The 15536-nt window shown below is 30.8% G+C and overlaps 2 protein-coding genes across 2 annotated transcripts; both read right to left on the bottom strand.

Annotated features, from left to right (window-relative positions):
- Positions 1 to 9: 9 nt before the first annotated feature.
- On the bottom strand, positions 10 to 2878 carry LOC110728156 (protein trichome birefringence-like 19). Its single transcript, XM_021907804.1, has 2 exons — positions 2201 to 2878; positions 10 to 1375 (listed from the first exon to the last, which is right to left on the bottom strand). The coding sequence occupies exons 1-2, from the start codon at positions 2765 to 2767 to the stop codon at positions 596 to 598; spliced, it is 1347 nt and encodes a 448-aa protein (XP_021763496.1). The 5' UTR covers positions 2768 to 2878; the 3' UTR covers positions 10 to 595.
- Positions 2879 to 4227: 1349 nt separating this feature from the next.
- Positions 4228 to 10350, bottom strand: LOC110728154 (protein trichome birefringence-like 19). The gene is made up of 2 exons (XM_021907802.1): positions 9590 to 10350; positions 4228 to 5224 (listed from the first exon to the last, which is right to left on the bottom strand). Exons 1-2 carry the CDS (start codon positions 10097 to 10099, stop codon positions 4403 to 4405), a joined length of 1332 nt encoding a protein of 443 aa, XP_021763494.1. The 5' UTR covers positions 10100 to 10350; the 3' UTR covers positions 4228 to 4402.
- Between the last annotated feature and the right edge of the window lie 5186 nt (positions 10351 to 15536).

Below are 15536 nucleotides of genomic sequence, written 5' to 3'. Positions count from 1 at the left end.
TTTCTTTTTTTTTTTTTTTTTTGGTGAGTGGTTTAATTAGCTCTTATCTGTGATGTATTCAGTACACCCTTAATAATCTGACATGTGGCAGTAGATTTTACTTTTTTTGATACTATGATAGTGATAGTGAAAGGGGACAAAGTGAAGCAAATGCAAATGGTTCATACGGATATTAGTTTTGAAAAGAAAATAAAACAAAGACTCGTTATTGAGATATCTCTCCTTACAGAATAATTATAACCATAATTCAAAACAGAAAAAAGAAAATGGTCAATATTAGAAAATGTGAAAAGGAAATAAAACATAAAAAAAAAAAAAAAAAAAAAAAAAAAGAGTTTATATCAACATTTTGGAAGGAAAAAATAATTATCTTGTAACAAATCAATTCCTCTACGATGTAACCTCATTTGTAACAAATAGATTGTAGTGCAACAAAATGGAGAAAAGAAAAATGAATCTTGTATGATTAATTGATCACGTATCAACCTCTTTTGAACATATTGGTCCTTTTTTATACAATTAAATAAATTATACCAATTGTTAAACTTCTTCATGCATCATGATTAACAGTATATAACCCCTTTTTAATCTAATCCTAATGAAGATTCTTCTCTTCACTTTTTAACATCTCAAGCAAAAAATCATTCCAACTATCAATGGGCCCAGGTAAGCACCAATGGACACAATCACTGGGCCATATCCCATTCATCTTAGCCGGACGGCCATATACACTCGGGTGCCCATCGGGCCTCACCAACATGAGCCGGGTCATATCAATGAGTTCGAACTTAAGCCCACGTTGTTGGGCCACACTTTGGGCTTCCTTGAAAGCTTCCATTTGGGCTGTATACACCTCCATATTTTGTCCATCCAAAGGCAATTCATAGCTTTTTATGGGACTTGTTCTTTTGCAATCCCCTCCATGGTCCCAATCTGCTCCTTCAAAGTGGGAGGGAGCAAATGTTCTCAAAAACACCTTACCTTTAAAATTTTCCCTCTCCAAAATAGCCCGAAACGAGGTTTGAAACGCGTTTCGGTACCCATAGGAGAGGGAATATTCCGTAAGATTATCTATCTCACAATAACGACATCCCATAAAATTACCCTTTTCATAATAGATAAGGGGCCGGAAAAACCAATGCCCCGCGGATATGATAACATAGTCAAATTCATCGATTTGCGTCGTCCAAACGTCATTGGCCTCGTCGAGGTAGAGCCCAGTAAAGGTCTTTCCAGCTTTGCCATTTGGGTCATTTTCTTGGGTCTTGACTAAGAATGGGCTCCAGAATATAGCAAGTGTGAAGTTGGAAGATTGGAAGTACCAACGTTTAAAATTATCATCTTTTGTAGGAGAAATATCCAAGGGGTGTTCTACCTGTAATAAAATAGACAAAACATTGAACAAACAAACGTAATTGAAACATTGTTACCATTATTCTTTTGGCTCAACAAAGTAAATTAAATCAGATTATAATATAATATAGTACATTATATTATTAAATAACTTTGACACAATTACCTAATTATGCATCCCCTAGGATGCTTTATTAGTGTGTGTTAGTTCAACTAACCTCGTCTTTTTACCATAACTATTGCATCTACTGTTTTGCTTTTGTCAAGAAATTCCAACATATATACAAAATTACAGGGTGTGAATGTAAGACGTAATAACATTTCTAATGAAATTCTTTGTAAATCAGTGTATATCATATTGCAATATGTGGAAATGTATGATGCAACGAGGTGTTATTCTGCCTTATAGTGATTTAAACTTAAAATTAACATTAAATGAACGTGAATTTCAGGTCAATGTCAATCTAACTTAGTAGTACACTAAGCATATTAGTCAATAACTAATTTCGAATGAAGTAGGTTAATAAACCTTGTGTAACATTCTATTTACCTGTATACTTTTTGTTTAATATGGAGGCAATTTGATCATCAAGAACAACCCTATGAGAAAATTAAATAATTAAATGCACAACTCCTTTGACTTTAATATTCCACTTTTACATTCTCACTTTTATCTTAGCTTATTTATTTGATCACTATATGTTATACACTACTATACTAACTAAAATGTAGATTCTATAAAAGTACACACATTTTAGTTATAATACTTAATATTATGCAATTCAACATTATATATAGCAAATCATAAAATAAAATTCATATGTAGGAAGCAAAAATTATTAATTACCTGAGATAAGAGGCAAATCAAAGATTGCATATGATTCCTAGCCACAGAATCACCAACAAAAGCCAAAGACTTGCCCTTAACAATATCCAAGAACTGATTCGGGTTAAAAACGGGTAATTCACACCCGTTTGGCTTCCATTTCCACTTCATAAACTCGGTATCGGGTCTACCATATTTCATACAATTTTGATGTTCTTGGATCACCCTACAAGTATAATTTGTATAATACGGAGCCTCCATATTCGGGACCCATTCGCCCGAAAAAAGATCACATTTTGTAACCGGGCTAGGTTTAGGGCTTGTTTCGTATCGTTTGGATTCAATCACAACTTGATCATCATCATTAGTAGGTGGTAATGATTCTTTTTGAGGTAAAGTTTGTAATAATTGAACATTACTAGTGTGTAATGACTCTAATGAAGTATGATTAGTAGGAGATTTCTTGAAAGAAATGTTCTTGGATAATTGTAATGTGATTAAAGTAAATAAGATTATTGGTAATGAAATTTGTAGAACAAGTTTAGACTTGTAATTACGTTTTGGAATTTTGTGTATTGGCATTTCCATTTAAGAGAGAGAGAGAGAAAGAAAAAGTTTGAGTTTTTTGGGTGTTTCTATGGAGTTTTGATGTGATGGGAAAGAATGTGCATGTTAAATTTTGTCAACAAAATTTAAAAAATAATGAGTATCATGCTAAGTAGTCCTTATAATTGTTTATTTATAATTAGTAGCATGTTACTAATTAATTATCTTGATTTAGAATATTATTGGAGATGGAATTGGTTAACACGGATTAATGGAGTAATATTTAAATGATCTAATTAATTAGATTGACTTTTACTTGATTAGTTTATGATGTAAAAAACTAACGTGCTAGTTTGATTATGATGTAATTGAAGTTAACCAGATTCAGATTAGACTATGATGATTAAAGTAATTGAAATCAACTAAGTCAAATTGAAGTGGAGCTTTAATTGACTAAAGTATAAATCTCTGTTCTTGAAAGTTCGACTTGCTTAATTTTAAAATCAAATCAGAAGTATCATTTTAGATTATTTTTTTTTTTCTTTTCAAATAATGCAATTTACAAATGGCGGTAGGAGATTTATACATATGACTTATTATACAGGGTATATACTTAGATTCTAACTATTAAGCCAAAACCTAGGATACATACTTAGATCTTAACCACTAAGTCAAAACCTCATCGATCAGTTAAATTATTTCACATTAAGTTGAACTAAAGCCAACTTAAATGATTATTTATCACTACCACGTTCAAATCTAACAACATAACACGTCTCGTAATAGTTGAAAGATAGGAGATCCAATATACAATTATTTCCATTTGTTGGCGTATACATACTCCATAGTTGCCAATTTGGAATATATCAACCAGTGCCAATAATAATGGTAAATTAGTGGCAATATTTTCCTATATAAAAAGTTGTGGTACACCACTACATGTGAGCTACTAAGAATAGAATTGTCGAATGAAGTTTCTGGGATATCCGCGTACTTCCAATTTTCCAGCTCATAATGATGCTATAAAGATTCATTTTTGTTTTTAATTTCAATTCAGATTTGAGAATCAAATTTAAACTACTTTAAATCTAGCCATTTGCATACTGACAAATTACAAAATTTGGGAACACCGACTTTACTAATCTGAATTGTACATCAAACAGAGTTCAAAAGTCTACTAATCTTAAAACTGAAGCATATTCAACTTACAAAAAAAAAAAAAGTTACAAACAGAAAAAGTAATTAATTAACTATGCTCTTTTGCGCTTCTTTATAGGAAGATGAAATTAATTGCTACCTTAATTTCATTGCAAATAGAAATTTATTACTTAGGCCGCTTACTCAACATTATGAAATTATATAATAGATATCACATTGTTCTAATCCTTCGTCATCAAAGACGCTTTATAGTCGGATGAAAAAAATGTACTTTAATTTCGCTAAACTACTCTTTGTAATAACAGTTGTCTATCTTTGACTTTAGAGCTAAAAACATCAAGAGGTAGAAAAAATGAATATGATGTATCAAACATTGAAAAACTCAATTATTTGACCCCTTAATTAGGGAACCCTCAAACTATACAAATACAAATATTTTGACAAATGCATGCTTAAACCCCATAAATTAATTAAACTATATATAAATATATATAATTCTAAAATTAATCAAATCATTGTTTAACTCTTCAACTTTCTCTCCTTTGAATGAAGAACCATATCTTCTTTAGCCCTAACACCTTCACTCTTTATCATCTCAAGTAGAAAATCATTCCAAGTGTCAATGGGCCCAGGCAAGCACCAATGGACACAATCATTGTATAAAGTCACATTCTCATTGGGCCAATGCCCATACCTACTTGGGTGCCCATCGGGCCTCATCAATATGGGATGTGTCATATCCATAAGCCTGAACCCTAGCCCACGTTTTCGGCCCAATTTTTGGGCCACTTTGAATTCTCCTAATTGGGCCATATACAAGTCCAAATCAACCCCTTGCAAACTAATTTCACTACTTTTATAAGGCTTTTGCCTCAAGCAATTGCCACCTTTGTTCCATTCCCCCCCTTCAAAATGTGAGGGGGCAAAGGTCCTCAAATAGACTACTCCCTTGAAGTTTTCCCTCTCCAAAATGGCCTTAAACGCAGTATGGAATGCCTTTCGATAACCATAAGCCATGGTATAGTCTGTCACGTTTGGAAGTTGGCAAAATCGACACCCTGTGAGAGTACCTTTCTCGTAGTACATAAGGGGTCGGAAGAACCAATGACCCGCTGATAGGACAATGTAATCAAATTCGTCGATTTTGGTTGTCCAAGTCTCATCTGGCTCGTCGAGGAATAGCCCAAACAGACCATTTCCGTTTGGACCATTTGGGTCGTTCTCTTGGGCTTTGACCAAGAATGTACTCGTGAACATGGCTACCGTGAAATTATAGTTATTGTAGTGCCAACGTTTAAAGTGTTCATCTTTAGTGTAGGAGACATCGTATGGATATTCCACCTAAGAAATGATCAAAACGAAAAAAATAGAAAGATCCGATATTAAAAACAAAGATAATTAAGGTATTTGTAAATTTTATATAAACATTATTGGCTAGCTGAAATTTGACTAAAAGTTAAGAAGACAGCTATAATGCAAATCAAAGCAAAATAATGGAGAATATATGCAAAGAAAATATAGTGATGTGACTCCATGTAAAAAATAAAAAAGATTGTGATATACTGAAATGTCCCACAAATAAGGAAAATGTTCCAATTCCATATTTTCGTATGATTAATCTTAATTAAGACATAAGTTTCAACTAATTGTACTTGAATTGCTCAATTTTTCTAAATTATCCTTCATATAATTTATTAAGATGTGAAAGGATATCAACTATTTGCTATTTGTACACGATTATCATCAAATTAAGGACCCTAGTCATATTGTAAAATTGCCAATAACGCAAATTAGGTAACAAGCAACAATCATATCTCGAAATTTGCCTTATTTTCTATATTTTTGGTATCATGTCATACTCGATCTAGTTAGCCTTTTTCCATTATAAGTTTGTACTCCTTTTTTCCTTCATAAATCACTAAAGACTAACTTTTTATCCATAATGTTTATCTAAAATTTTGTTGATTATGTAACTATTACTTAATCTAATAAAATGGAACCCGTTAGAACGTGTTTCTCAAAAATTGACCTCAATTGTAATGTATTGCATGTACTCAAGTGTCGATAAACACTTCTTTTACTATTTGAAAACCTATATAGTTAACAAAATCACATTCTATTCATACAAATGCCAGAACCACTCGTAATCTTATATTTGTAAACTTTGAATTCACTTACAAATGTACTAATCGAAACAAAACTAATTCGAGGAAATTGCATGACACCTCACCATGTCTTATCTTTCGATCATTTATCATGAATAATAGCAAAGAGAGGACATTTTAGTGATTGGACTATTGTATATCAAATTCGTGGATAGCTAGCTATTCACGAGTTGGAAAGATGAGGAAAAAAACACAAGTTCTACTAATGAACAAAACATAAAACGACGAGTAATACGACTAGATGAAAATGGAGCCAAGTAACCAAATTATGGAAAAAAAGACCATTTTAACCAAACACGCCACATGGGAGTATGTAGACCTTTAGACCCTATATACACTAAATTACAACGTTTCTAGTTTATTTACAAATCTATAAACATAGAAGGTATCTTTTATGTGACTTAATTTAATTTAATTTAATTTCAACTCCCCAAATATATATATAAAAAAAAATTAAGAATTTTTTGAAAGGGGTGATGTGTAAAAAGAAGATCAATTTAGATGCTTTCCTAATTTAAAAATAATGCTTGTATTATCAAGCATATCTTTTGGATCTGAAATCAATTCTTTATATAGAAAGTGTAATTTGATTATGATTTTATCAAATTACACTTTTTAGATCCATCAATACACAATTTGTACACATAATAAGGTATAAATCACGTAGTTAAATACTTGCTAACCTCAATAAAATCTAAATATTGAACTTCACCGTACTTTAGTTGAAAATCTATACTCCGTATACTGTGTTTAATTTATAATTGCTTCTAAAACAAAATATGTAGTACTATGCATTTTTTCTAAACTAAAGTACTCCCTCTGTTTTTAAATACTTGCTCCATTTCTCCATGCGTAGAGTTTTAGGAGAAACTGGATAAAATAATAAAATAGGAAAGTAGTGGGGTTATTGGAAGAATAAAAAATTGTAAAAAACAAAAATAGTTGAGAGAATTGGAGGAGAGAGAATGAAATTAATAAAATATGGTTTATGTTGGATCTTCTAATTGAGAGAAATGAATTAAATATTATAAAAACTTTCCAAATAAGGAAATAGAGTTTAAAAACGACTAAAAATAAAAAGTGGAACAAGTACTACATATTTAAAAACGGAGGGAGAAAAGATATTGAGTAGAAATATTTTATCAAAAAAAAAAAAAAGGATTATATGGAGTAGAAATATTTTGGATAAAATAAGGTTATGTACTTATATCTACATATATAAGGTGGATAAAATGGAAAAATGAATGGAAGTACACATACTTTCTAGCCTTGGAAATTGAAGACCTTTTGCGTTCAACTTTAACGATGCACTATAATCTAACACGCCGCATGTGACTTTGGATTTTAAAACAAGTGCTCTTACTTGTAGACAGTCTCACAGTTTTGTTGAATTGAATCCAGAATAACGTGTCATCCATTGGTTTTAGTAAGATCAGGAAACTATGATATACTCCATTGATTTGATTTATACTTATTTAAACTTAATAAATTTTATTAAAACTTGCTTTACGAGTAGATAACTCTTGACAGAACTTTTTTTTTTTTGAATTATTGTAATTATATTGAAAAGTAAAAATAACATAAACAAAATGGTTTTATATAGTATATCAGGTTGTACGGTGTACCTTCCTTTTAATGCTAATTTTACCTATATATTTCTAAAGTACAAATATATAATTCCTAATTTCCTAGTAAAATGTATAACCTAAATTCATACTTTATACAAGTAGGGTTATAGTTCAACCGGTTGTGCATAGAAAATTAACACACGAAATCTGTCTATGGAGTACTCGCTCGTACATGACTCCAAAATAGTACAATAGCCTATTTTCTTGAAGTGTGTGAATTTGACAAATTAAGTGGGAAAAATTACAAAAAAAAATAATAAATGGAGACGATGGTGAAGGAGCGCATGTGACTATGTGACATTACCATTATCATGAAACCCGAGCTTGTGAAGTTGAAGGCTAATATTACATAACAATGGCCCATCGAATGTTTTTTTTCTTTTTATGAAAAAACTAATGAAATCCTATTTTCTTGCTTTTTCCTTTCCAAAAGTTTATTCCAAGAGTGACAGCATAACCTTTCCGAATATTAAACTTATTTTAAAGATCAATTAGCTTAATTTAGTAAAACTCATTAGATGATTATCTTAAGATACCGACACAATACTTAAAAATATTTTATAATCACATTGTAACTCCGTAAGTTTTTTCATTGTCAGAGTTAGCAAATTCTAACATAACCAATTAAATAAGCCGATTACAATATAATGTACTCCATAATCGATACTATTTATTATAAAATGTTATTTTATCCGTACGAGTATTATTTATGGAGTACGGAGTATTTTATAATTAAAATGGAGAGCAGAGTCGGTAAACTATGCCTTACACTCTAACAGTAAAGCAATGTATGCTTTACCACCCTTTAATTTTCTTTACCCCCCCACACTTTTTTTTTCTACTCCTACTATTTTTCTAACAGTCAATGCATTAATATCTTATTCTGACACATTTTACCTAAACTTTCTACAATTTTGTATTAGTTCAACTAATCTCACTATCTTGGACCAAAATTTCTTAGATCTACAAATTATTTATTTATATTTTTGACCAAGATCTATAAATTATTGCATCAATCTTATTTTACACTATTATTGATACTTACTCCGAGATGTACAAATTAACACTCACACTAATTTCTAAAAGTTTATGTATCTTACCATAACGTACAAGTCAAGTCTTTAAGTAGGACCTCACTTAACTTTTTTTAATGATTCATATTGACACCTTAGAATTTGCAATTATTTTTGAAACATCTTATCAATTCTATCCATTATTTTTTTCGCTTATAACATCAATGCACATCAAATTAACTTTAGATTTAAGTTTGATATATGATGCGATTGAAAGTGTGAAACTAATAATAGTGTGATTTATTAGTAAGCATTTTTTTCTTCTATGAAAAGTCAATCACAAGTTGCAATGTAGACAAGATTTAATCCTTGAACTTGAACACTGTTATCATTTAATTAATACTTTAAAATGTAAATTGAATTGAAAAAACCGGGTGTACGTGTTTCCAAAAGAAGCTTTCTTTTGTGCTACGAGTACTACTCTAATACGTTGAAAGACACAAACATACAGCTTATGCTAGCTACGCTAACGCAGTTGAAAGTAATATACTTAATTTCGTATTTTATTGTGTTGAATTTTCATGGTAAGGAAAGAGTTCGTTAAATTCAATAGATCGATGACATATATGTTATTTTAATCACCGTATAAGAAAAAAAATAGGAATTTACTTATACATTTAGTTTGATGACAAATGTTATGAATCATACGCCATATATGCAAACTTGTCAAGAATTCTAAAACATGAAGCAACATGCCATAAAAGAAAGAAAAACACTAACCAACGACTTTTGTATATGCTACGTAACCCATGCATTTTTTCAGGCATCAAAATAACAGAATACTTTATAATATAAGATTCAAACTATGACATAAAAACTTAGATATAATTAAAAACTTACCCGAGACAAGAGGCATATCAAGGATTGCATTTGATTTCTTGCAACAGAATCACCAATAAAAGCCAAAGATTTACCTCTAACAATCTCAAAAAATTGTCTAGGGTTAAAAATTGGTAAGTCACAACCATCCGGTTTCCACTTCCATTTCATGAACTCACTATCCGGTCTACCATACTTGATACAATTTTGATGTTCATGAATAGCCCAACATGTTGTGTTTGTGTAATATGGACCCTCCGGATTCGGAACCCATTCGCCCGAAAAGATATCACATTTCCTTGTTGTAGGAGGCAATGATCCATGCTTAGGAGGAGCGCGAATTGGTTTATGATCATCTTCATTGTTAATGTATAGTTTAGGAGTACTAACCGCTTTAGGTGCACTCTTAAAATAAATGTTTTTGGCTAATTGTAGGGGAATAATGGTTAATAGGATTAATGGAAAAACTATTTGTAGGAATACTTTTAGGTTGAGTTTAAGTTTTTGGTTTTTTGGTAAGGAGACTTCCATGTTTCGTGTAATTAGTTAGAGGTAGAGAGGAAAAAGGGATAGATGAGAGAGAAAGAGAAAGAAATTGAGGGAGAAAAATAAGCTAAGAGGAAAAAAAAAAGTGAGTGAATCAGAAAAGTTTGAAAGTTTCTAAGAGAGTTGTTTGGGATTCTGTGATGAAGGAATGGAGTTGTTAAAATAATTGTTGGATTTGGTGGTATTATATGAGTATGACCCAATGTTTTATCATTTTTCTCAAAAAGAGGGCTATCATTTATGTGCAGTTGTTATTATTGTTATTATATAATAGTTGCTTATGGTTATAAACTTATAATAACACTTTAATTAAGTGCATTGTAGCTATATTAAGTGGTGTAAAAAAACAAAAAGCTATATTAAGTTGATTATGATTTGGAAATTGCATTGGTACCTTGTTGCATTTTCTAAATATAAAATTTTTTAAAAAAATTCCACACAAATGTTAATTAATAAATGAAATAATAACTTTATAATAATTTGTTAACAACTACTCTGATCCCTACATTCATCGTTTGTTCCACTAATATACAGGGTGAGCAAGTATTGGATCCGAGATCCGAATCTGATTTGAAAATCTTTAAATCGAATGTTCCGAATATCCGATATTAGAAATACTATATAATAATTTTTAATATTTAATTTTTTAAAGAAAATGCAAAATAATACCCAATTTATTTGATATTTGGATCGGATATTTAAATTTGTAATCGGATATCTGAAATCCAAAATATTTCGGATATCCGAAAATCCGAAGTTCTGAAAATTAATATCCGGATAGGTATCTAATGTCTGAAATTTTCGGATCAGATATCCTAAAATATCGAATCGGATGCGGATTAGATCTTCAGATATTCGGACAATTTTGCTCAGCTATACTAATATTCCGTATATTTTAAGACAATAAATAATAAACACATTTATTTATTTTTAAGTTTCTAAGATGAACTTAGACTAGTATTTCTCTTTTTTATTATATACTTTGCTTGTTTGATTAAAGTTGCAACAATTCTCTAGCTTTTAATAAGTGTCAAATACTATTTTCACCGAAATACACATACATGAGATCTTGTTATATTCATATCAATGTGTACTTAAAATTCTCTGATAACAAATTAATCAGCAATGGTGAATGGTCATATATATCTTAATGCATCTTCGTTCAAAAAACATTTTTAACATATGGCTAGGCCATCTATTTCTTTTACAAATTAGTGTATATTTGTATACCAAGTATATATATTCGTATATATATATTTTTTGGGGGGTTGGTAAGGAAAAGGGTCCTACCAAGTTAAAATCTTTCACAGGTCCTCCTGGCCTGGGCACTTTAAAAGTGGGGAGAAAGGGTAGGGAATCCCCACCTCAAAGTGCTTCTAGTGGGGTTTGATCCCACAATCTCAAAGTTGAGAGATGCAAACCTTACCGCTAGACCAAACTTTGCTTGGTACTCTGTATATTTTTTGATGGAGTATTGGTTGTATACAATATCTGACATATATATACAAGACACAGTCAATACATGCAAGCAACATCATGTATAGTGTGTAGTCTGCTGTAAACTCAGCAATCAATACTCATATTATGTTATACAACGAAATTTTCAACTCTTAATTTTTAATCAGATACTGATCATTTCCTGATTGGTATAAATATTGATATGTAATTAAATTGTAATAATGCATTTAAGAGTGCCAAATTGGTCAACTATAGATTACAAAATTATCATCAAATCGAAGTATATCATGCGTAAATAACGGAGTATATGTACATATATAATATCCTACTACTTCGTATATATAATTGCATTGGGTAGATCTCATAACCTCAATTATAATTTAGTAATCTACTGAATCATAATTTGGAATATAATTTATTTTGTAAGGGGTTTTTTGTACATATAAACGTATTTTAATATGCAAAACATCTGACATACTTCCCTTGTTAGATGCGCAATTTTAGATGGTTTTTCTATTGGAGCAATCTGATTAAGTATTGATATACCATTTGTCTAATAAAGTTAGGTACTTGATCACGTGGTTACATTCATCATTAGGTATCAGCATTCAGCAATCAGTCTTTTGGAGAAAATAACTACTCCAATATCATGTTGTGCTTTGATTTTAGTCGGTTTGAGATTTAATTTGTCTTTCCAACATTATTATGATTAATTTTGAGTATTTGATTATTGAAACACAATGCGGTCGAGGCAGCATTTTGTGAGAAATTTAGAAATTTATCACAGGGTAAATTCGTCAATTTAAGCGAGTCTTTGAAATTTGATGATGTATTGGGAAAAGAATTCCATTTGCCACATAGGCAACCCATTCGTCACAGGTATTTTCGTTTTTTTTTTTTTTTTGGTGCAAACGAGGGGCTAAGCTCCAAAAGGAAACTTAAAACATAAATAAAAAACTAAGGTGGAGCAAACCGAGGGAATGCCACACCAACTCTATCCTCATGTAAAATACGGTCTAAAGCTAAGGCCGGAACTAAACCAACTCCACTTTATTGTTCAATGAAACTCCTGACTTGACAAGCCAATCAACTGCTCTATTTACTTCGCGATAAATATGCATCACCTCCCCTAACCATATTTTTGTTCTTGTTACGATGGCAACAATATTTATGAAATTGTAGTTAACTATCTAAAACAATTCTTAACTCGAATGTGTTGATTTTAGATCGTCAACGACTCAATGTTGCGTACGTGAACCTAGGGACTCAACAGGTAGTTACATTACTAAAGCAGTGGTCTTGCGCTTGGGCAATCGGCCCAACAAAATTTTGGCCCAAAAACAGATAAGGCCCACATCCCGTAGATTTATGGGGGCCTTGTTTATCGGCCCAACTCCAATTCTATTATACAGATTAGGGAGTACTTCGTACCATTTATTCGTTGACAGAAGCTCAATCTTCCAGGGAATGCTGAGCCAACAACGTGTAATGCCAAGTGGCCCAAGTGCCACCCCATATTACACTTGTGGCTCTATTTTATTACTCGTAAAAGTCGTAATATATTATCCCTCATATGGATAATCTACTAAAAATAATAGATTCGTCCAGAGAGTGAGGGATAGCTCAAGTGGTTAGAGTGTCCCTCTCAATTTTAGAAGATCCTGAAATTGATTCTCATCACCACCCGCCCTTGTGGCTCTCCAAACACCAAAAAGAAAAATTAATAGATTCGCCCAACCTCAATGTATCGATCAGATTGAGTACTCTATATTTATTTTTATTAATCCGTATAGGGTTTTTTTCCTTGAAAATTCTTGAGTTGAAAGGACAAAAACATTTCCAGATAAGTGAAGAGTCGTGATTGGTAACATATAACGACTAATGCCACATATAATTACAAGTATCTGTTATCGGAATCTAAATAAGTGAATACTGAATAATATATCCAAGAACTAAAAACCAAATATGTTAATCTCAAAAGAAATACGACATCAAATAGATTGTCACTTTCTCCAAAGTAATAAAAGATAAATTTCCTTTTTTTGTAGACCTCTAATTAGAATATTAAAAAAAAATTAAAAAAAAATATATAAAATGACAATTCATGTTTTTTTAGGGGGCAAAAATAACAACACTTGGTGAAGTTTGTAATATGCATGCATCATCTTCTTTTATTTCATTCTTTCAAAAAAAAAAAAAAAAAAAAACTTCTTTTATTTCATTCAGTTGTAGAAAAGCTGTTAAAACAGAAGGTGATGTTTTAATTTGGATTCTGTTTTAACATTATTTTTAATTATGTCATACGAAGTATTATTCATATTATATAAATATGTGCATGTAGTACCATATACGTAATGGTCCACAAATTAAACATAACACATGAGTGAGATCGATCGAGAGAGATGGGGAGTAGATGGATGGATGATGCATGGCAGCATGGGGATGAATGTGGATTTCTGCATGCATTTTCACATTTTATAATTGATTTATCTCTTAAATTTGCTTAGCAAATGTAATGTAAAATGTACAACTAAAAGTGGTTTTAGTTTAAAGGTAGGTGTTATGATCTGGAAAGGCGATATGTACCTAAAATATACAATTAAGTTTCGTTTATGTTAATTATTATGTATGGCTTTCTGATTTCTCAAAATGAAAATGTATGGCTCTCTGAACAAAGAAAAAATAATTATATCGTATATTATATGAGTAATAAGTATAATAATTTCTATTCCCTCTAACTAATTAATTAATTAATATAACTACTCAGTATTTTTTATGATTGTGTACCTCTAAACACTAATTCTAAAGTAAACAACTAAAAGGAAAACAAATCTGAAATTTAATGGGAGAAACTGTCCCATTTTCTCTATATTAAATCCAACCATAAAATATCCAAAAAAAATTAAAACAAAAATGTATAATTAATCTGCCCAACCCTACTAAATGGCATAAATGGTGGTCCTATAGGAGTGAAATGGTAAGGAGTCTAGGGAGGGGTCATATACTTTTGACTCTTTAGCATGAGATGGATCAATGTTTAATCTGTGTTTCAACTAATTAGGGCTAATTAAAACCTATTTCAGATTGAAATACGGAGCTTCACTTACATCCATCTCCTCTACCCATTATTTACTGAACTCATCACTACGATACATTCTTTTTATAATACATAAAATTATTATAAATTAGATAGTCGATAGGTGAATGCCTAAATTTACATAATTTTGCGATTAATTTCTTTTTAGTGTTGTAACTACTGCTCTTCCGTCATAAAACCTGTGGTTAAATATAGTGGAATTAGAGTTGGAAATCATAATACTATTTATAAATATATAAGAATTGAAGTGAGTGAAAATCATTTAGTGGACTCTAGTCTTAGTCACATCCATCATACGCCAATAATACAAAGAAATTGTTAATGACGCCTAAAATTATTAGTGGGATCGAATATGTGTAGCCCACTTCTTAATTAGGGGTTACACTCTCTAATTGTCGCATGAGAACTGAGTAATTAGTGTATCTGGCTTACGTAGTTTAATTTAATTATTGATTTAATATGACGAGAACTTAGTACATTTATAAATATACACCGATAAATAAGCTTAAGTGATTGTCTGATTAAATGTAATTTTTACCATTAATAACGAATCTTGATCAATCTCTTATCGCTATATTTATAATATTTATAAAAGAAAATTGATATGAGAAAGGACGTGGTACTTTATACAATTATAATAGATCCAATAGTTATATATTTTGACATCATAAATATATACATCTTGAGAAATTAATGGTTAACATTAACAAATCTAATAATCGAGCACATTACAATCATGAATAATTTAATAAGCTACAAGTTAAGGATGCATTGCATGGTCCTACAATAATCTCTAAATTGTAAATTGTAAATGTACCACAATTGTGTGGTCGTCCTTCTACACGTAACCCATTTTTGCCCTTCCTA

This window comes from Chenopodium quinoa, unplaced genomic scaffold, assembly GCF_001683475.1.
Source record: "Chenopodium quinoa cultivar QQ74 unplaced genomic scaffold, ASM168347v1, whole genome shotgun sequence".
In the NCBI taxonomy this organism is placed as follows: domain Eukaryota; kingdom Viridiplantae; phylum Streptophyta; class Magnoliopsida; order Caryophyllales; family Amaranthaceae; genus Chenopodium; species Chenopodium quinoa.
Note: the sequence above shows the minus strand (reverse complement) of the source record. Positions and strands in the feature narration are given on the sequence as shown.

Bases quoted from the DNA above. Each gene is read 5' to 3' on its own strand.
- LOC110728154 (XM_021907802.1), bottom strand. From the start codon at position 10,099: ATGGAAGTCTCCTTACCAAAAAACCAAAAACTTAAACTCAACCTAAAA. The intron at 5,225-9,589 runs GTAAGTTTTTAA...ATCATTTCTTAG, and splicing joins TGATATGCCTCTTGTCTCGG to GTGGAATATCCATACGATGT.
- LOC110728156 (XM_021907804.1), bottom strand. From the start codon at position 2,767: ATGGAAATGCCAATACACAAAATTCCAAAACGTAATTACAAGTCTAAA. The intron at 1,376-2,200 runs GTAATTAATAAT...ATTTTATTACAG, and splicing joins TGATTTGCCTCTTATCTCAG to GTAGAACACCCCTTGGATAT.